The following is a 24,011-nucleotide window of genomic DNA, read 5'->3' on the forward strand; positions in this document are numbered from 1 at the left end:
TACTGAGTCGATCATTTGTGAGTTTGTTATTATTTTGTCAATTTATGAGAACCTATTAGAAAAGGAACCGTAAAATGGGATATTACTCATGCGTGAAAAAAGACCACGCCTACCATAGGGTTAGGGCAGATATATTAGGGAGAGAATCTCTGAATCAAAGTTGGTTCAGTAGTAGTTTGATAATTAAGTGCTTTGCTTTGCCCACATTAGGCAAATGAAATTCAACTGTGTTAGGAGACTCATAAATATGACTTGGCATAATTATTCTTTATAAGGTTCAAATGAAAAGTTACTCAGCAAAATTCTACAAAAGCTTGTAGAATATGACTCAGCATTATTTGAACAGCTAGAAAGCACACTTAGGCCTCTAGTTTCTGAATCAGCGATTCCTAACCGGGGCCCGCGACCACCCAAGGAGCCACAGAGCAGTTGGATAGGGATAACAATGCTAGGCGCAAAACGTTAATCGTGAAAATTCTACCAAAGCTTGTAAAATGTTACCCTATTTGAACTGCTACATGGCACTTCTGGGTGTAAAAGTTCCTAAACTGCCAGTTGCAGGTCAAGACGTTTTACGAGTCATCCGAGTCAAGCGCTGAGTTAAATAAAAGACTGCCAGAGTATTTTAAGATGCAGTCGGTGTACACCCTCCACCTCGACAAAAATATCTAAAATAAATTAATACCTACGTTTTTTCTGTACTCTCGTAGTATGTGTACAAGGTTAGGGTTAGGACAAAATTTTATTCCGATATTTCTTATTTCTTAAATTCTGTTACGAGTTCGGGGACCGTCTGTGTTAGCAAAGTCAATATACCCCCTGTCTATAAGTTTCAGTCCGTTAACAACTTGTATAATAGGATTTAATAATGTATAATAGGCAAACAAAATTAGTTACCTCCATATTGATACACATACTTCTGGTGCGCTGTTTTTTTTTTTTTATGTTTTTTTATTTCAAATCATTACACTGATATTTAAAAATCTACATTACAAAAATATTTGGAAATTCTTTCAATATACTGTTCTATGCTCAGCTTAAAATATCCTGGGGTGGGGACTGGAAACTTCAAGTTCTGACATAAACATATTGAGACAAACACATTAACCTTTGAGTCATCCCGACCCCCTAGTCAAGTCTAACAAGTTGAAAATTTATTTACTGTCCGTCAGAAAACACAAGAACTTTTGTACTTCAGGTTATCCAGTAAATGACACCAGGATTTCCAACGCTGCTAGACAGAACATGAACGTGACTGAACGTAATATTGGGACTTGAATTTTTTTAAATTGCAAAGGGGATTTTTGGTACTCTACTATATTGTTCTGACCATCACAAATTAATTAAATGAAGTAAAAATACCTAAACAATTAATGGTTAAAATCAACAAAATCCTAAATAAGATATATTCAGAACTGACTTAATAACAAAATTGAAATAGTAAATGGACTTTACGGACACCCTGTATAGTGTACTTCACATCGTAAAAACCAGTTTTTTTTCTCAAAAATTTATGTCATGTTTTCGAAAATAGTAATGGCGGATTCCTGAACATTTCCATAATTACGTAATCTTCATCCAGTTGAAAAATATTGTTTTTTTTTTCATTTTTTTCTCCCTCCGCGAACAGGCAGCGACACCCAAGGTTTGTTATCTAATTAAATTTGTAGTTGAAGTTTATAAAACACTGTTATCTCTGGTGAGTATGGTTTTTGCAGTTGTACTACCAATATTATCTACTGACACAGAGGTTGAGATTGACCCCAGAGATAAGAGATGACCCCAGATAGCGATGTTAAACAAAAAAACGTCTCAATGTATATGAATATTGAAAAAAAAAAACGAATAGCCAACATAATTTACTTGCATTTTTGTAGATACGTGTAATTGGGGTTTGCTCAAAAACTGATGTTCAAAACGTGGCTCCAATTTGTTACATTGTATTTGCAATACCGCACTCTAAGTGATTATCTGTCAGTCTGGACCGTAGTTTAGCAGGAATAGAACAAGAATAGTTTGTTGGCAAAGAAGACAAATCGCTGAAGTTCGATTCTTTTCAATAAAGAAATAAGAACGCTGCCATTTATTCGAAAAACGCCTGTTTTCAGTGTCTAGTTTTCGTTTTTGTGACATCTTCAAGCTTCCTTAATATAGGGCTGATACGTGATACCTAAAAGACTGCCGTACGCAATCCTAATACCGATACGTAAGTTAAGATACCGGTATAATTGAATTGTTACGATTTACACGTGCTTAAATTGTGATAATGACGTAACAATTGGCGGCATCTACGACATAAAAGGATGAACACATTTAAATTGTTAAACGTGTTAGTATTTATTCACGGCTATAGTTTCACTAATGTTCGGCGGGCCATTTGAAATCGTCTCGCGGGCCGTAATTGGCCCGCGGGCCGCGGTTTGGGAACCCCTGGTATATATCATCAATATGCAAAATATTCGATTCCTGGAAATTCAACAATTCACCCACGACAATTAAGTAAATTCAGTCAGAATTGTCAAATTCTAGTAAAATCAAGTCATGTCGGTCATTAAAACTTGTCTCCGCGAAAGTTAGTTTAGTAAGAGATGACTCGTGTCTTACATTAATGGTAGTCACTCGAATAGAGTCAGTCAGTGCATTCAGTGACGCATATAGAATATTACAGCAGATGCCATCGGCGCCGTTCAAATAATTGCGCAAGACCGAAACACATGAGTTGAAGGCGATTGCTTTTTCAATAACATATCTGAAGTCGGAAGCGAGGTTGTCGAGTTCTAGTTGCGGTTAAAGGATTTTGAGTCGAAATTCACAAACGAGACAATTAACGTTTTTTAACTAGGTCAAATTACAGTTTCAAATTACGGTAGAGTTAAGATGAACATTGATGAAACTGTTTCTTCCGCTTTTATGATATTCTGTTTTTTTTACCATTAGAGGCGCTCTAATCCATACGTTCACCGTTTTAACTGATTGTGACGTTATATATTTGAGTTGAGATTGGTGACGGAACTATGTCTTTTTCTCAATCGTTGCGTAAAGGTTTACCTTCGAATATATCACCTCACAGGGATAAATTGAAATTGCATGATCTGCCAAGACCAAATAGTCTACATATACAATTTAACAAGGATGGTATTTTTGTAGAGGAAATAAGAAATGAAGCAAAAAAGCTAGCATTACAATGTTTGGATAAATCGAATATCAAGAGCATCGCTGTAAGATCATATAGTTCAGTAGATGCAACATGCACCTCAAGACAAAACGCATTGAAACTTTCGAAATATTTTCATCTGAGTATAAATGGTATTTGTATATTCCAGAAGTCGTAAAAGTTGAAATAGGATGGGTTCCAGGCCACATGACAAAAACGGATGTGTAACATCTGAATTAAGACTTTTAACTGATGATGATGGCATTGCGAATGGGCTGATGGAAATTGACATACAAAACTAGAGAGCTATGCTCAATTATATGGACACGTAGCGCCACCCAATGGGAATAATTTTTAATGACGTCATACCGTCATGTAAAAAGGAATAGCCTTCTGGAGAAAAAATTCATCTTTAACCACTGAAAATTTCAAAGCAATTGGTCCAGTATTCGAAGAGAAAAGCGATTTCTCCAAACGTGTCAAAGAACAACAACATATTATTGAAACGATCGCTATGTCCACTACGTGTCCAATAAGGAGTTACTGAATCATCCGATCCCTAGCTACATATATGCTGATGGCTATTTGCTTACTGTTAAATATCGTGGCCAGAAGAAAATATGCAAAGAATGCGGCTCTTTTGAGCATTTCAAGATAGATTGTCCACAATGAGACCCAAACAAAAACAAATCCATCAGAAAACAAGTTTTAATTAAATCGACGTCTTTAATTAATGAAGTAAACTCATCAAACAAATCACCACAAGATAAACAAGCCAATTTGCCTAAGCAAAATTATAGAGTAACTACTGCAACAGCTTCAAACCCAATACCGAAAACAATTCCTCGTTTACAGATGTCTAACGCAGAACAGCAAATATCTCAATTTGAAGATCCTTTTCCGCAGTCATTAGCTGGGAAAGGGGGACATTCAAGCAGTCCTTATGATAAACCCGCTACTCAACCAAAGTATGATGAATTAACCAGTGACGACGAACACGACAATCAACCAATAGATAAAATGGATTTATTGATATATGCCCTTGGAACACCAAGTATACATGATAAGGACAAGGCTCAAGAAATCGAAATATCTGCATCGACTATATGTGAATATGAAAACGGTTGTTGGACATGTAGTAAATGCCTCAATTTTTATTTTCAGTGTAGATGCTTACAATTAAATAATTCCCCAGTAAAGGATCCTACGAAAAATGTCTAAATAGCAAATGTTCGTGCTATATTACGAATTGCTCTTGTGGTATCACAAAGGCATCAGATAAGGCACCATACTGTGACTGTGAACAATATTCAACCGGAAGTAACATTAACATAATACCCTAAAATGTCTGGATGCAAACTAAAAGTAAAAAACTAAAAAAAATTTGACGTTGTTTATTTACAAGAAACACATTGCACCGATAATGATATAGTACAATGGACGAGAGAATGGGGAGGAACAGACGTTTTTTCCAATTCTTCTTCTTCGTCACGAGGGGTATGCATTCTATTCAAAATTAATATCTCATATCAAATTGAAAATTCACACAAATCAGATGATGGAAGATATGTTGCATTAGAAGTGAAGATTGGATCCGAGCGAATCGGTTTAATCAATATATATGCACCTAATGAAGATAATGTCGGCTTTTTCGAACAATTAATGCTTGATGTACTAGAAACATTACAAACTAATCTCGTGATACCTGCTGGGGATTTAAATTTTGCCCACTGAAAATTTCAATATTGGAAATGACTAAAATAGTTGCTGCGAGAAAAAGGGCTTTAACAGATATAAAATGTGCAGACAGAGATCGCTCGACGTCTTGTATCACACAGACAGCTTAAGGACTAGCAAGAATAAATTAAATGGGGGCACGACTGTGTAAATCTGTCAGTGTGATGTGAAAATGTTTAAGTGACAGATCTTCTGAGTAGCTCATAGTCGTCTGAATAGCATTGTATGTTTGATATTTGTTGTTCGTTCAAGCTAGTTCGTTAGATAGGGCGCAATCCAAGAAGGGGCATCTAAATTTACGAGCCGCGGTATTCAAAATCAAAAACCTTCGAGTAACTTTGGACTTGGGAATTTTTAAATGACTCACGAACCTATATCGTATCTACCGGTAGTTAAATATTATTTAATTTCACTGCTTTTATTTCCACGAAATCCACCATGAAAATGCCAATTAATACAGCTAATTATAGCGTTAGTAAACCTGCAATAACCCTAAATATTTTTACAGATATTTACTTTATAGATAAGCATTTAGTTGCGTCATCAAAACTTTCTAGAGGCGAACATGGACTTTGTCAAAATTATTTTGTTCATCTCTCTCATCTGTGGCTTGTATGCAATGCAGAAACTACCGGGTAAGATATGTGTCAGATAAAATTACTAAATAATTTATCCGTCGTATGGTACCATGAATTGTAAAATATAAGAGCTTTTTAAATCACTTGCAAAATATATCACATTCAACGAGTGCAGTGACTCCTATAATTTTGGCACAAGATGTCGCTATATTGAACTAAAAAATACCACGTTTCATTTTGACAGCTGGAATCTGTCGTTCTCAGATCGTGAAGGGAAAACTCGTCCAAGTTGGAGATTGCAAGGTGAAATGAAGCCGCTATTTTTGTATTAGGTGTTTACGTACTTTGTCTTCAAGCAAGGCTTTAGGAAAGAGTCCATTGATACTCTTAGAACTGCTATTTTTAAAGTGACTCAAAGCTTTTTTTTTTTTTGAAATGCCTGAACAATTTTTAATCCGACTTCTGAATGTCACCCGACTAAAATAACTTACCTATTATTATAACTTTACTAATCATCTGCATTTATTTTACAGAAAGACGATGGATCCGGTAAGTTTGAGTCGTAATTAGGCAATGGTGTAAAAATATTCTTGATGTGTAAGATAGTTAAAGTATACAATAGGTAAAAAGTTATTACGGTCGTCGAAGGACAAAAAATTGTGGACAATATAAAACGATGAAAACTGATTTGAAACGCCTTAACTTACACACAATTGAAATCAGACATTTATTTGCAGAAATCGCCAGATTGATCCAGAAGGGCCTTGATGAAAAGAAAAAAGCTGAAAGTAATTTATATTTGTGATTTCTGATTTATATTTGACTATAATATATGACACACCCGCCAAAGCATTAGTATTTGATTCACTTAAATTTCAAGTATTAGAACCTGATTTGTCACTGGGTGATTAACACAACCCCTAGTCGGTTACGACTTCGCCCGCCAACCATGTATCTAAACTTGATAGCTATTATAACATCTGAAACAGATTTGTTCTGTCGTTTTATTTAGTTTTCGTCTTATCAACTTAACCATCTCCAAAATTTTTAGATTACGGTATTTCCAAAATTTCTATGTTGAAAGAAAGTCTCATTGAATGAGCAAAGCGACAAAATCATAATCTCAGATTGATAAAATATTATGAAATTTTAATAAAAAGATTCAATGACAACAATATTGTTGCTTTCAGTTAAATGTGACGTCACATATAAGTCAAAATGCTTCCGAATAGTTGTGTATGGTACACAGAATGTCACCTTCAATAACGCCGAACCAATCTGCAGATCAATGTACAAAGGAAAACTCGCGAACATTTACGACCTCGCGCATTACCAGTCACTTCGCACTTCCTTGCGTTCACTGATTCCTGCTGGCGAGGAATGGATTGAAATCTGGACTGGAATGGAGTATAAGGTCAGTTAATAGATCACAACCTCAGCAGAGTTTGACTCATTTTTGTAAACTTCACCGGGTTCAAGGTTGGCTCCAAGCTTGTCTTTAATAAAATTACCAAATAATGAGCAGGTTAACGATGACTTATGATTTATCAAGAGATTGGATTAGAAAAACTCAATATTATTGTAACTTCAAAAATACTGTGACGTCATAGACGAACAGTTTGAATGATATATATATTCGCCGAATATTTCAGATTTTGTGATATTTCCAGTAATTTTTGGTTTCCACTCATTTTCATGTAGTTTTCAACACATCACTTGCCATACTTCGTCTGTGATGACTACCTCTATTATGAAATTCATCACTGAAAGCAAACAATTAATTATTACAGAACAATCAGCTTTTGCTGTCAAGTGGAGAACCAATTACTATAGCAACTGAAGTGTGGATTCCTAATTACCCGAAAACCGATGCATCGTACACAAATGTTGGTGTTCAGGCTGTTAAAGATCCAGAGAATGTATCTCAGGGAATGTACAATTATTTCCCATCCTGGTCACTCCACGGTGTCATCTGTGAAATATAAAACCAGCTCAAACCCTGACAGAACTCCGTTGACGGACTGAATGATATAAACGACAAAGAGTTCTCACTTTTTATTACTTACTTATATATATTATTCTTTTACTAATATTAACCGTATAACCCATGCTTTGAATTAGTCGCCTTGTCTATTGAACTTTTTGCTCAGAAAAAAAAATTCATAGCTGTCTCCATGTGATTTCTGTATATAACCGAAAATAATAATAAATATTGATTCGATCATTTGTGAGTTTGTTACTACTTTGTCAATTCATGGGAATCTACCAGAAAAGGAAATGAACCGTAAAACAGAAAATTACTCGTGTATGTATGCGTGTGAAATGACCACGCCTACCATATCTTGGGTTAGGGCAGGTATATTAAGATGGTTACAGGCACAAAAAGTTGGTCATTGGTTTTATGAAAAGCGTTGTTCGTTTTGCACAAGCTAGCGGTTGGGGCATTGGAACGTCCTAGGCATGGATAAAAAATTGGACTTAGGTATAGACTTTGCAAAGCAAGGGATTGGAATTACTCGCACATACTAGATTAAATTAAAAATTTGTTTCGCAGGCTGCACACCATTCAAAAGTGGCGCTTCTCCGCGGGTCGAACAAGTTTTTTCTTCCTGGCTGCCGAGAAGAACAGCCGGTAGTAATGGCTGACATAAATATTTCGAAGGCAAAAGTGGGCGGTAAAACACTTCATTAGACCGGATCCCTCTTGCGGTTCGTAATTTCGACGACCTAGTTTATTCAATATGCCCGACATACAACTAAGAACACTCACAGTTAACGAATAAATTTTTTGTCTCGTAAGTCGGCAAACGCTATAGCATATGTCGTAAAAGATTTATGAGTACGAGTCTTTCGGGCAAAAAAATCTCATTTTTTAACAATTTTTGAAGATGTTCAATGAATGCCTTATTATATACAGTATTTAGATATACCACAATGCATTGCCGTAAAACAGAACATACTAACGCACAGGGTAATAGGGTGCAACAAAAATATTCTGTTCTTTAGTTTATTTCATATATACCACAGGAAGTGACGTCAAACAAAACACCACACGCGAATAAAAACTGCTTTCAACTTCACAAATATAATAAGTGAATGCAGTTTGGATGCTGCGTCATACGGGTGTTTTTATGTTTCATTTTCAGATACAGCACAGATAACATACATCACTGTCTGTTTTGAATTTGTATATTAATAAGATCAAGAAAGTCGAGAAAGGTCCAAAAATACATCATCCTGAAACCAACGAAGAGCTTATAAAATAAGCAACTTATAGTACCTTCGGATATTTTTACAAATATTTAGTTTATAGATAAGCATTTAGTTGCGTCATCAAAGCTTTCTGGTAGCAAACATGGACTTTGTCAAAATTATTCTGTTTATCTCTCTCATCTGTGGCTTGGTTGGGGAGCCCAAAGTACCAGGTAAGGTTTGCTAAAATACCGAATAGCAGGCAATCTTTGCCTAAATCCGGTACCAAGAATTCTAAAATATAAGAGTGTAGCAACGCCTATAATCCTGGAACATGTTATCGATGAATTGATCTCAAATATATCCCATTTTGACAGCTGGATTCTGCGTTTCCAAGATCGTGAATTGTAAACTCGTACAAGTTGGAGATTTCAAGGTGAAATGAAATTACTATTATCGTCAGGTGTTTTCACTTTGATTCTGAGCTGAGCTTTGGATAGCAGTCACTGTTAAGTATAAAGTTACTATTTTTATCAGGTGTTTACACACTTTGTCTCCAAGCAAGGCCATTGATACTGTTAGATCGAATATTTTTGGAAGAACTTGCAGCTTTTTTAATTTGCAATCCCATTTTTCAATCCGACTAATAAAATCTAAAGTAACTTACGTGTTATATTCACTTAACTAATCATCTACATTTTTTATTTCTTTCACAGAAAGACGATGGATCTGGTGATTTTGCCCTACTTCCTGATATATATTATGTTTAAATATACTTTGTTGACTTTAAACGTATGACAGACCTTGGAGTCGTAATTACTCAATAGTGCAAAAATATTCTCGGCGTGTAAGATAGTTGAAGTATATAGCGGTTACAAAGTTATTAGGATCGTCGATGCAAAAAACTATGTACAATATAATATGATGAAAACTGATTTAAAAATGCCTCCACACAAATAAATATGTATTGTTTTGCAGATATTGTCAGATTGCTCAAAAAGAGTCTTGATGAAAAGAAAAAAGCTGAAAGAAATTTATATTTGAGTTTTCAGATTTATAATTTGAAGATAAAATATGCCACACCGTCAAAGCATGAGTATTTAATTTTATGACCCTAGTCTGTTACAACTTTGCCCACCAACCGTGTATATTAACTTGCCTGAAAAAGATTTGTTTTGTCGCTTTATTTAAGTTTCGTCTTATCAACTTTCCTCTTTCCGAAATTAGTAGATTACAGTATTTACAAAATTTCTATTTTGAAATGAAGCAATCCGACAAAATTTAAATCCCAGATCGTTAAAATATTCTGAAATGTTAATATAAAATATTCAATGACAACAATATTGTTGCTTTCAGTTAAATGTGACGTCACATATGAGACAAAATGCTTCCGAATAGTTGTGTATGGTAGACGGAATGTCACCTTCATAGATGGCAAATCAATCTGCAAATCAATGAATGGAAAGCCCGCGAATATTTACGACCTCGCGCATTACCAGTCACTTCGCACTTATCTTCGCCCACTAATATCCGCTGGTTGGTTATATATTGCCATCTGGACTGGGATGGAGTATGAGGTCAGTTAATAGATCACAATTTCAGCAGAGTTTGACTTATTTTTGTAAACTTCATCGGGTCAAAGGTTGGCTCAAAGCTTGACTTTAATGAAATTACCAAACGATGAGCAGGTTGACGATGCCTCATGGTTTTTTAATGGATTGAGTAATTAGAAAAACTCAATATGATTGTAACTTCAAATATAATGTGTCGTCATAAACAAACCGTGCAACTGATATTGTGGTATTTGCCGAATATTTCAGAATTTGTGATATTTCCAGTAATTTCTGGTTTTTACTCCTTTTCATGTAAATCCTACACATAACTTACAAGCCTTCGTCTATGATGACTACATTTACTATACAACTCATTACTGGACGCAAATATTTTCATTCTTCATCTAACATGTCAGTTGCATTAACATATCAAGCAACAGATTTTGAAGCCTTCATTCAATTGTTACAGAACAATCAGCTTTTGCTGTCAAGTGGAGGACCAACATCTATAGCAACTGAAGTGTGGTATTCTGGTTATCCGGATTCCCGTGCAACGGGGACAAATGTCGGTATTGATGTTAATAAAGATCCAGAGTCTTCACGTCAGGGAATGTTTAATGAGCAACCATCCTCTTCACTCCACGGTATCACCTGCGAAATATAAAACCAGCTCACAACCTGACAGAACTTCGTTGACGGACTGAATTATATAAACGACAAAGAGTTCTCACTTTTTATTACTTACTTATATTATTCCTTTACTATTATTAACCGTATAACCCATGCCTTGAATTGGTCTCCTTGTTTATTGAAACTTTTTGCTCAGAAAATGAAATTCATAGATTTCTCCAAGTGATTTCTGTATATAACCGAACATGATAATAAATACTGATTCGATCATTTGTGAGTTTGTTATTATTTTGTCAATTTATGAGAACCTATTAGAAAAGGAACCGTGAAATGGGATATTACTCATGCGTGAAAAAAGACCACGCCTACCATAGGGTTAGGGCAGGTATATTAGGGAGAGAATCTCTGAATCAAAGCTGGTTCAGTAGTAGTTTGATAATTAAGTGCTTTGCTTTGCCCACATTAGGCAAATGAAATTCAACTGTGCTAGGAGACTCATAAATATGACTTGGCATAATTATCCTTTATAAGGTTCAAATAAAAAGTTACTCAGCAAAATTCTACAAAAGCTTGTAGAATATGACTCAGCATTATTTGAACAGCGAGAAAGCACACTTAGGCCTCTAGTTCCAGAATCAGCGATTCCCAACCGGGGCCCGGGACTCCCCAAGGGGGCCTCAGAGCAATTGGAGAGAGGTCACAATGCTAGGCGCAAAACGTTGATCGGCAAAATTCATCAAAGCTTGTAAAACGTGACTCAGCGTAATTTGAACAGCTGGAAACCACTGTTAGGTGTAAAAGATTCTAAACTGCCCGTCGCGAGTCAGGTCATTTTACGAGTTATCCGAGTCAACGCTGAGTTAAATTCCACTGCCGTCAGTTGATGTCGATTCTGAGTCATTCCATGCAGTCCCTTTATAACAGTGGTTCTCAAACGGTGGGACGCGCCGCACAAGAGGTCGCAGACATTTTTTTGAAGGGTCGTGAAGCCAGTTAAAAACAAAAATATTTGTTAGATTTGATCTTTTTCACATTTTTTTATTGTTTAGAAGTTTAGAAATTGCAGAGAGATGTTGTGCTTGCTGTTATTTTTATTATCTGTTTTTGTAGCTTATTCTTATCTAGTTATTTTTGAGGTGAGGTTACTTGAACCGCAAATGCGTAGTTTCCCAGACTGCTCACCTCGATATGGGGTGGGGGAATGAGAACTTCAAGTTCTGACACCAACATATTGAAACCAACGCTTTCACCTCTTAGTCATCGCGACCACCTAGTCTAGTCTGAAGTTAAACTTCATTGACTGCCAGAAAACACATGAACTTTCGTACTTCAGTTTATCCAGTAAATGACACAAATCTTGCCAACGCGGCTAGACAAAACATAAACACGACTCGGCGTATTATAGGGTGTCCATGAAGTCCTAAATTTTTTAAAATTGCAAACAGAATTTATCGATACCATATATGGTTTGGCCCCCACAGATGTATTGTTGAAGAAAAAAAAATACTTCAATAATAATTACTGGTTATAAAAAAAATAGTTATATTGAGAACTGACTCCATGACAAAACTAAAATTGTGAACGGACTCTATGGACACCCTGTATAGTGTAATTCACATCCTAAAAACCGCATTTTTTCCTCAAAAATTTATGCCTTCCTGAAAATAGGAATGACGGATTCCTGATTGTTTCCATAGTTACGTTCATATAATTAAAAAATAATCTTTTTTTTTCTGATTTTTTATTCCATGAACAGTATATATCAATATGCAATGTTTTTTGGTTTATTTCATCCAATAATTTACATTTGTAATAGAAAAAAATAAAAGAGAAAAAAAATTGGCCTACATCACGAAATAAAAATATTGTAATTGAACAATCCAGACTCGACAAGAAAGTACATTCCAGTTATTATCGAATTCTAGTTAAATGACTGAGTTTTTTTTTTGAATTGCGAGGTCGCAGACAGATCGCGGTAAATCGGCTCGAATAAGATCAAGAGATCTCAACATAATATGCTTGGCTCTAATTGAAATGACTTTCAAACCCCCCGAAAGTGCAAGTGCAGTTTTAAGTATTCTGTGGCATCTGCAGCTGCCGCAAAACCATGTCGGTATTTCCATACCATGGCCGCTACGGCCAAACTCATGGCAACTGACTTTTTAGCTGCCACAAACCAATGTCGAGCTGCCGTTACCGCGGCAGCAAATTGAAAACCAATGGCAGGTAAAATTTTGCTGCCGTAACCGCGGCAGGTGGGCCGTAAAGACAAGGCTGTCTATTATGGTGACAAATATTGGGTAAGTTGGAACGTTTTTCTTATGGATACAGTTTTGATTGATTTGGGGTTAGGGTTTAAGTAGATATAATTCCACATGATCAATTAAAATCTGGTACATTAATTTGTGAATATACCGTTAATACTGATTACTGAATAGCGCTATAAAACCATGGCAAGAGCTGCCGCGGTTCGTTCGTGGCAGGAGCTGCCATGAAGTGGTAAGAACTGCGCCTCCGAAAGTGCGGCAATTGGTCACAAAGATTCTTCATTGGTCGATAAAAGCCGACAGTTATTTGAAATGGCAGTCATCAGTCGGGAAGTATCGCCATTGACGCAAAAATATATAACTATATATAACTATTTTACTTTTTTATACGTTGATTCGAAACATAAATAATAAAACAAGTGCAAAACATAATGTTCACGATTTCGCTGGAATACATAGAATCAAAGAAGCGGTGCGCCTGCATAACAATGCCGACTTTGATCGTAAGACCCGAGAAGATGAGCGCTTGCATAACAAAGCCGAACAGAGGTCGCGGAAAATTTTTATATATTGGAAGGGGTCGCAAGCTTAAAAGTTTGGGCAGCCCTGGTCTAAACGTCCAGCCATGGGTTAAAAACGGGGTGGATTATATGCGTAATAAGAGGCTGTGTATTGAGCTGAAGGCGATTGCTTTCTCAATAAATTATCTGAAGTTGGAAGCAAGGTCGTCGAGTTCTGATTGCGGTTAAAGGTCAATGATAAAGATTTTCAGTCGAACTTCAAAAAACGAGGGATTCGGTTTTTCAACTTAGTCATATTGAAGTTTCGGATTACAAAGGGTTGGAATGAAATCGATTTGAATTTATATTACTTTAATATTTTTTTGCATCCGCTAGTTTGTTGCGCTGTTTCACACGAAGGATAGGATTTACATATTTATCCCGGGAAAGAGAAAAGCCGATAAGACGGGTTAACAATATGGCGAATCACGGCCTCTCGCCCGGTTACCATTCCATGTCGCGTATGGGATTAGTCAGCCAGGTATTTGTTTCAGATTCATGGACTTGAACAGAAATCGGAATAAAATTGTAATAATTATTTTGAACGGAGCCTCGAATGCTGGTTTAGTAAAACAAATGACACAGCCACGTAGACGCATAATATGCGGGTTGAAACCTCGAAAATAGAACCATCAGATTGGTCGGTGTTTCTTCGCACGAAAGTAAGGCAGTCGGTTAAAATCAAATATTCGGTGCCATGACAAAAATGCGCCATCTAGCGGGTGTTTCCATACCAACACAGAATATAAACATAACGTTACAAAGCGGCCATTTTGACATTAGAAATTTGAGTCTCCTTTTAACCCATTGATTGGCGCCAATCATTCAAGATCAGAGCTTTTCATTTGAATATTCTATCCAGCGAATCTTAAAGCCAATGAGCGATTTGAGTGCATGTGTGTGTTTCCATCCACAATCTGCAGAATTCCCAGTCAATCTACTATATCAAATCTGGCAGCGGGGCTCAAATCAACGGAGGCCAAAGTCTTGTATTAAATTTAGGATTTTTCCGAGGCCGAGTCAAAACTTTTAACAACATAAAAATTGGAATCGTTTTTGAAATGACTCAGAATTCGGAATTAGATGCAAATTATGCCAGAATCCACAGCCGGAAAGGGCCCCCAACCCCGGATCATACACAACAAAGGTTGTAGTCAAATAACAGTTGTTGGCGCCAGGGAGACTCATGGTTATAGATTGCAAAACGATATTTTGATTGTTCGTTTTCTACAATTATCGAAGATGTTCAATGAATGCTATTTTATAAACAGTATGTAGATATACCACAATGTATTGTCGTGCAAGAGAACATACTAAACGCATAGGGTAATAGAGTGCAACAAAAATATTATGTTCTTTAGTTTGTTTTATATATACCACAGGAAGTGACGTCAAACAAAACATCACACGAGAATATAAACTGCTTTCAACTGCACAAATATAATAAGTGAATTAAGTTTGTATGCTGCGTTATGCGGACGTGTTTATGTTTCATTTTTTAGATACAGCACAGATAAAATCGTTGCCTGATTACTTGCTACGGCCACTCGCATATAACAGACTCGTTGATTCTACAAGCGCCTGCCGACCTGTTTTTGATGAGTGGTTTGGAATCTGGGTGAACTTGATGTCGTACAATTATTTCCATCTTTCATACTAATCAACGGACCGTGACGAACGCTACCGGGGCCAAATTTTTCCCTGCTTTAAAAATTTTGCTTTGCATTCGCAAGTATTTGGGCGGTAGATAATCTGAGAGAAAGTTTTTTCGTTTAATCCAAATACTGTATTAAAGTAGGTTTGCCGTAATATGTCAGTGTTTGAGTTTAAATGTACTCTATAGACTAGTTTGATACGATATCCGGTTTTCTGATGGTACTGCAGTGCGGGTGCACCACTACGTCACCGGTACACAACCCAACCTGCAACATAATTTGTTGACTTTTAGAAGCAATCGGCAGTTCATGCATTTCTGCCTTTGCCTGCGTGCTATAGGTAAATTAGACAAACATCATGAATTTTTAAAGCTGGTATGAATAGAAACCGCGCGAATTCTGAAACAATGCGATAAGACGAGCTTCCCCCCAAATATCAGTGAAAACGTTGTTGACAGCATCGGTCATGAAGGTTGGCGATAGTTGATAGATGTACCATATGAACGCCCTATATAATTGTTGAAGATTACGCAAGGTGGGCCAGATATAAACAACTGAGTGTAACCACGGGCCACACCTTTATTTAACATCGACTTTAAAGTGGTTACAGGCACAAAAAGTTGGTTATTGATTTTATGAAGAGCGTTGTTCGTTTCGCACAAGCTAGCTGTTGAGGCATTGGAACATCTTAGACATGAACATCAAATTGGACTCAAATATAGACTTTTCAACGCAACGGATTGCAATTACTCGCACATACTAGGTTGATCGCACCGCACACCATTTAAAAGTGGCGCTTCTTCGCGGGCTGCACAAGTCTTTTTTTTTTTGCACTGATAGGCTGCTAAGATGAGCAGCCGGTGGGAATGTGTGACATAAATATATCGTAGACTGTTTTGAAGATGGATTGTTTTGTTGAGCATGATTCGTTATTTTCAGCGGAAAGTTATACCCATAAAAGTTATAGTCGTAATGTCAGAGGGCACAAGAGGATAAAACACTTCGTTAGGCCGGATCGGACCCGCGGGTCGTAAATCACCCGCCACTGGTCTATTCAATATGCTCGTCATACTACTAAGAACACTCCTATTTAACGAAATAAATTTTTGTCTAATTAGTTTGCTAACGCTATAGCTTATATCGTAAAAGATTTATGAGTACGAGTCTTTCGATCAAACAAAAATCTCGTTTTTTAACAATATTTGAAGATGATGAATGCCTTATTATATACAGTATTTAGATAAACCACAAGGCATTGCCGTACACCAGAACATACTAACGCACAGGGTAATAGGGTGCAACAAAAATATTCTGTTTTTTAGTTTGTTCTGTATATACCACAGGAAGTGACGTCAAACAAAACAACACACGCGAATATAAACTGCTTTCAACTGCACAAATATAATGAATGAATATATTTTAGATGCTGCGTCATGCGGATGTTTTTATGTCTCGTTTTATACGTCTCAGATAAAATCGCTGTCTGGTCATTCGCTACGGCCAGTCGCATATACCGGACTCGTTGATTCTAAAAGCGCCTGCCGACCTGCTTCCAGTGAGTTAGTTGGAATCTGGGTGAACTTTATGTCTTACAACAATGATTTATAGATGTTGCATATCTGCTTTGCGTATGTATCGTAAACTATTATATATATCTGCATTATATATAACATGTTTTTCATGAATGTTGCATATCAACTTCAAATTTGTATTAAACAGATCCGGATAGTCGAAAAATGTCTCAAAAATAGATCCTCCTGAAACCAACCAAGAGCTCTGGCCAGAGCTTAAAAGATAAGCAACACATGATACCATCGGTTATTTTTACAGATATTTACTTAAAAGCTAATCATTTAGTTTCGTCATCAAACTTTTCTAGCAGCGAACATGGACTTCGTCAAAATTATTTTGTTTATCTCTCTCATCTGTGGCTTGCGTGCGAAGCTAAAAGTTCCGGGTAAGATTTGTGTCAAATAAAATTACTAAATAACTTATCCGTCGTCTGGTACCATGAATTCTAAAATATAGGAGCATTTTAAATCATTCGCAAAATTTACCACATTGATTGTGTAGCAACATCCATAATTTTTGGTGCATGATGTCGTTAAATTGAATTTGAAAATATCACGTTTCATTTTTGACAGCCGGAGCCTGCGTTACCAAGATCGTGAATGGAAAACTCGTCCAAGTTGGAGATTGCAAGGTGAAATGAAGCCGCTATTTTTGTAATAGGTGTTTACGTACTTTGTCTCCAAGCAAGGCTTTAGGAAAGAGGCCATTGATACTCTTAGAACTGCTATTTTTGAAGTGACTCAAAGCTTTTTTTTTCTGAAATGCCTGAACAATTTTTAATCCGACTTCTGAATGTCACCCGACTAAAATAACTTACTTATTATTATAACTTTACTAATCATCTGCATTTATTTTACAGAAAGACGATGGATCCGGTAAGTTTGAGTCGTAATTACGCAATGGTGTAAAAATATTCTTGATGTGTAAGATAGTTAAAGTATACAATATGTAAAAATTTATTACGGTCGTCGATGGAAAAAAAACTGTGGACAATATAAAACGATGAAAACTGATTTAAAACGAATTAACCTACACACAATTGAAATCAGACATTTATTTACAGAAATCGCCAGATTGATACAGAAGGGTCTTGATGAAAAGAAAAAAGCTGAAAGTAATTTATATTTGTGATTTCTGATTTACAATTGACTACAATATATATGACACACCCGCCAAAGCATTAGTATTTGATTCACTTAAATTTCAAGTATTAGAACCTGATTTGTCACTGAGTGATTAACACAACCCCTAGTCGGTTACGACTTCGCCCGCCAACCATGTATCTAAACTTGATAGCTATTATAACATCTGAAACAGATTTGTTATGTCGTTTTATTTAGTTTTCGTCTTATCAACTTTACCATCTCCAAAATTTTTAGATTACGGTATTTCCAAAATTTCTATGTTGAAAGAAAGTCTCATTGAATGAGCAAAGCGACAAAATCATAATCTCAGATTGATAAAATATTATGAAATTTTAATAAAAATATTCAATGACAACAATATTGTTGCTTTCAGTTAAATGTGACGTCACATATAAGTCAAAATGCTTCCGAATAGTTGTGTATGGTACACAGAATGTCACCTTCAATAACGCCGAACCAATCTGCAGATCAATGTACAAAGGAAAACTCGCGAACATTTACGACCTCGCGCATTACCAGTCACTTCGCACTTCCTTGCGTTCACTGATTCCTGCTGGCGAGGAATGGATTGAAATCTGGACTGGAATGGAGTATAAGGTCAGTTAATAGATCACAACCTCAGCAGAGTTTGACTCATTTTTGTAAACTTCACCGGGTTCAAGGTTGGCTCCAAGCTTGTCTTTAATAAAATTACCAAATAATGAGCAGGTTAACGATGGCTTATGATTTATTAAGAGATTGGATTAGAAAAACTCAATATTATTGTAACTTCAAATATACTGTGACGTCATAGACGAACAGTTTGAATGATATATATATTCGCCGAATATTTCAGAATTTGTGATATTTCCAGTAATTTTTGGTTTCCACTCATTTTCATGTAGTTTTCAACACATCACTTGCCATACTTCGTCTGTGATGACTACCTCTATTATGAAATTCATCACTGAAAGCAAATAAATAATTATTACAGAACAATCAGCTTTTGCTGTCAAGTGGAGAACCAATTACTATAGCAACTGAAGTGTGGATTCCTAATTACCCGAAAACCGATGCATCGTGGACAAATGTCGGTGTTCAGGCTGTTAAAGATCCAGAGAATGTATCTCAGGGAATGTACAATTATTTCCCATCCTGGTCACTCCACGGTGTCATCTGTGAAATATAAAACCAGCTCCAAACCTGACAGAACTCCGTTGACGGACTGAATGATATAAACGACAAAGAGTTCTCACTTTTTATTACTTACTTATATATATTATTCTTTTACTAATATTAACCGTATAACCCATGCTTTGAATTAGTCGCCTTGTCTATTGAACTTTTTGCTCAGAAAAAAAAATTCATAGCTGTCTCCTTGTGATTTCTGTATATAACCGAAAATAATAATAAATATTGATTCGATCATTTGTGAGTTTGTTACTACTTTGTCAATTCATGGGAATCTACCAGAAAATGAAATGAACAGTAAAACAGAAAATTACTCGTGTATGTATGCGTGTAAAATGACCACGCCTACCATATCTTGGGTTAGGGCAGGTATATTAAGATGGTTACAGGCACAAAAAGTTGGTCATTGGTTTTATGAAAAGCGTTGTTCGTTTCGCGCAAGCTAGCTGTTGGGGCATTGGAACGTCCTAGGCATGGATAAAAAATTGGACTCAGGTATAGACTTTGCAAAGCAAGGGATTGGAATTACTCGCACATACTAGATTAAATTAATAACTCGTTTTGCGTGCCGCACACCATTCAAAAGTGGCGCTTCTCCGCGGGTCGAACAAGTTTTTTCTTCCTGGCTGACGAGAAGAACAGCCGGTAGTAATGGCTGACATAAATATTTCGAAGGCAAAAGTGGGCGGTAAAACACTTCATTAGACCGGATCCCTCTTGCGGTTCGTAATTTCGACGCCCTAGTTTATTCAATATGCCCGACATACAACTAAGAACACTCACAGTTAACGAATAATTTTTTTGTCTCGTTAGTCGGCAAACGCTATAGCATATGTCGTAAACGATTTATGAGTACGAGTCTTTCGGGCAAAAAAATCTCATTTTTTAACAATTTTTGAAGATGTTCAATGAATGCCTTATTATATACAGTATTTAGATATACCACAATGCATTGCCGTAAAACAGAACATACTAACGCACAGGGTAATAGGGTGCAACAAAAATATTCTGTTCTTTAGTTTATTTCATATATACCACAGGAAGTGACGTCAAACAAAACACCACACGCGAATAAAAACTGCTTTCAACTTCACAAATATAATAAGTGAATGCAGTTTGGATGCTGCGTCATGCGGGTGTTTTTATGTTTTATTATTTATTACTTACTTATATTATTCCTTTACTATTATTAACCGTATAACCCATGCCTTGAATTGAAACTTTTTGCTCAGAAAATGAAATTCATAGATTTCTCCAAGTGATTTCTGTATATAACCGAACATGATAATAAATACTGCTTCGATCATTTGTGAGTTTGTTATTATTTTGTCAATTTATTAGAATCCATTAGAAAAGGAACCGTAAAATGAGATATTACTCAAGCGTGAAAAAAAGACCACGCCTACCATATCTTGGGTTAGGGCAGGTATATTAGGGAGAGAATCTCTGAAACAAACTTAGTTCAGTAGTAGTTTGATAATTAAGTGCTTTGCTTGAGACCCATATTAGATAAATAAAAATCAACTTCGCGAGGAGGCTCATAAATACGACTAGGCATAATTATCATTTATTAGATTCAAATAAAACGTTATTCAACAAAATTCTACCAAAGCCTGTAGAATATGACTCAGCATTATTTGAACAGCTAGAAAGCACACTTGCGTCTCTAGTTTCTGAATCAGCGATTCCCAACCAGGGCCCGCGAGTGGTTTTCAAACGGTGGGACGCGCCGCACAAGGGATGGCAGAAATTTTTTTGAAGGGTCGTGAAGCCAGTTAAAAACAAAAATATTTGTTAGATTTGATCTTTTTTACATTTTTTTATTGTTTAGAAATTGCAGAGAGATGTTGTGCTTGCTGGTATTTTTATTATCTGTTTTTGTAGCTTATTCTTATCTAGTTATTTTTGAGGTGAGGTTACTTGAATCGCAAATGCGTAGTTTCCCAGCCTGCTCACCTCGATATGGAGTGGGGGAATGAGAACTTCAAGTTCTGACTCCAACATATTGGAACCAACGCTTTAACCTCTGAGTCATCGCGACCACCTAGTCTAGCCTGAAGTTAAACTTCATTGACTGCCAGAAAACACATGAACTTTCGTACTTCAGTTTATGCAGTAAATGACCCGAATCTTTCCAACGCGGCTAGACAAAACATAAACGCGACTCGGCTTAATATAGGGTGTCTAAATTTTTTAAAATTACAAACAGAATTTATCGACACCATATATGGTTTGGCCCCCACAGATGTTCTGATGAAGTAAAAAAATACTTCAATAATAATTACTGGTTATAAAATAAAATAGTTATATTGAGAACTGACTCTATGGACACCCTGTATAGTGTAATTCACATCCTAAAAACCGTATTTTTTAAATTTTTTTTCTCAAAAATCCATGCCTTTCTGAAAATAGTAATGGCGGATTCCTGATTGTTTCCATAGTTATGTAATGTTCATACAATTAAAAAATAATCTTCTTTTTTCTGATTTTTTATTCCGTGAACAATATATATCAATATGCAATGTTTTTTGGTTTATTTTATCCAATAATTTACAATTGTAATAGAAAAAAATAAAGAGAAAAATAAATGCTTTACATCACGAAATAAAAATATTGTAATTGAACAATCCAGACTCGACAAGTAAGTACAATCCAGTTATTATCGAATTCTAGTTAAATGACTGAGTTTTTTTCGAGTTGCAAGGTTGCAGACAGATCGCGGTGAATCGGCCCGAATAAGATCAAGAGAACTCAACATAAAATGCTTGGCACAAATCGGAATGACTTCCAATTCCCCCAAAAGCGCGGCAATGGGTCACAAATAGTCTTTATTGGTCGATAAAAGCCGACATAAATCGGAAACAGCAGACAGTTATTTGAAATGACAAAAATGCTCGCGATTGACCAGAAATAACAGTTGGTAGTCTGAACCAGACCTTCCTAAACTGGGGGTCACGACCCCCTGAGGGCCGCGCAACTAATTTGAGGGGTCGCAAAGAGTACATCAATTTCACACAAAGTACTATGCAAAACACTTTATATATCTATTTTACTTTTTTAGACGTTGATTCAAAACACAATTTATAAAACTAGTGCAAAACATAATCTTCACGATTTCGATAGAATACATAAAATCAAAGCAGTGCGCCTGCATAACAATGCCGACTTTGATCGTAAGACCCGAGAAGATGAGCGCTTGCATAACGAAGCCAAACACAGAGGTCGCGGAAAATTTTTATATATTGGAAGGGGTCGCGAGATTAAAAGTTTGGGAAGCCCAGGTCTAAACGTCCAGCCATGGGTTAAAAATGGGGTGGATTATATGCGTAATAAGAGGCTGTGTCATGGGCTGAAGGCGATTGCTTTCTCAATGAAATATCTGAAGACGGAAGCCAGGTCGTCAAGTTCTGGTTGCGGAGGCCAAATTTAAACTGTAATATGAATTTAAACTGCAGGCCAAAGTCTTGTATCAAAATTAGGGTTTCCCCGAGGCCGAGTCAAATCTTTTAACAACATAAAAATTGGAATCGTTTTTAAAATGACTCAGAATTCGGAGTGAGATGCAACCCCGATCATACACAACAAAGGTTGTAGTCAAATAACAGTTGTTGGCGCCATGGAGACTCATGGTCATCGATTGCAAAACGATGTTTCGATTGTTCGTTTTTTAACGATTATCGAAGATGTTAAATGAATGCTATTTTATAAACAGTATGTAGATATACTACAATGTATTGGCGTGCAAGAGAACATACTAAACGCCCAGAGTAATAGGGTGCAACAAAAATATTTTGTTCCTCAGTTTGTTTTAAATATACCACAGGAAGTGACCTCAAACAAAACTTAACACGCGAATATGAACTGCTTTAAACTGCAGAAATATAAGAAGCGAATAAAGTTTGGATGCTGCGTCATGCGGATGATTTAAGTTTCATTTTGTAGATACAGCACGGATACCATGACTGTCTGATCACTTGCTACGGCCAGTCGCATATAGCGTACTCGTTGATTCTATAAGCGCCTGCCGACCATACAATTCAACGGAGCGTGACGACTGCCGCCAGAACCCCATTTTACCTTGCTTTGAGGGGACGCTGCGATGTTGCTGTGCATTTGAATGTGGTTTGACGGTAGATGATCTGGAGGGTCGTTTTTTTGTTGAATCCAAATACTGTGCTAAAGTAGGTTTGCCGTAATATGTCATTGTTTGAGTTTAAAGGTACACTGTAGGTTAGTTTGACACGATGTTCGGTCCTTTGATGGTACTGCAGTACGGGTGCACCACTACGGTACCGGTACTCAACCCAATCTGCAAACAGACCGTGGTAATAACCTGCAACATAATTTGTTAACTTTTAGAAGCAATTGGCAGGCTATACATCCCTGCCTTTGTCTGCGTACTATGGGTCAAGTAGACGAACACGATATTTCAAAGCTGGTACGAGTAGCAACAGCTCGAATTCTGAAACAGTGCGGTAAGGCGAGCGTCCCCTCGATTATCAGTGAAAACTTTGGTTATCGATTGCAAAACGATGTTTCGATTGTTCGTTTTCTAACGATTATCGAAGATGTTCAATGAATGCTATTTTGTAAACAGTATGTAGATATACCACAATGTATTGTCGTGCAAGAGAACATACCAAACGCACAGGGTAATTGGGTGCAACAAAAATATTCTGTTCTTCAGTTTGTTTGAAATATACCACAGGAAGTGACCCTCAAACAAAACTCAACACGCGAGTATAAACTTCTTTCAACTGCATAAATATAATAAGTGAATGCAGTTTGGATGCTGCGT

The 24,011-nt window shown here is 36.5% G+C and overlaps 1 protein-coding gene across 1 annotated transcript; it reads left to right on the forward strand.

The window, feature by feature from the left end:
- Nucleotides 1-6,145: 6,145 nt before the first annotated feature.
- Nucleotides 6,146-7,454, forward strand: LOC144422807 (uncharacterized). The gene is made up of 3 exons (XM_078112654.1): nucleotides 6,146-6,257; nucleotides 6,660-6,883; nucleotides 7,260-7,454. Exons 1-3 carry the CDS (start codon nucleotides 6,146-6,148, stop codon nucleotides 7,452-7,454), a joined length of 531 nt encoding a protein of 176 aa, XP_077968780.1.
- The last annotated feature ends 16,557 nt before the right edge of the window (nucleotides 7,455-24,011 follow it).

Source organism: Styela clava, chromosome 5, assembly GCF_964204865.1.
Source record: "Styela clava chromosome 5, kaStyClav1.hap1.2, whole genome shotgun sequence".
Classification (NCBI taxonomy): domain Eukaryota; kingdom Metazoa; phylum Chordata; class Ascidiacea; order Stolidobranchia; family Styelidae; genus Styela; species Styela clava.

What these genes read in the sequence shown, in the direction of transcription:
- LOC144422807 (XM_078112654.1), top strand. Translation starts at nt 6,146, where the DNA reads ATGAAAACTGATTTGAAACGCCTTAACTTACACACAATTGAAATCAGA. An exon ending in TGAAAAGAAAAAAGCTGAAA is followed by an intron (nt 6,258 to 6,659) that starts GTAATTTATATT and finishes TGTTGCTTTCAG; the next exon opens with TTAAATGTGACGTCACATAT. An exon ending in GGACTGGAATGGAGTATAAG is followed by an intron (nt 6,884 to 7,259) that starts GTCAGTTAATAG and finishes TAATTATTACAG; the next exon opens with AACAATCAGCTTTTGCTGTC.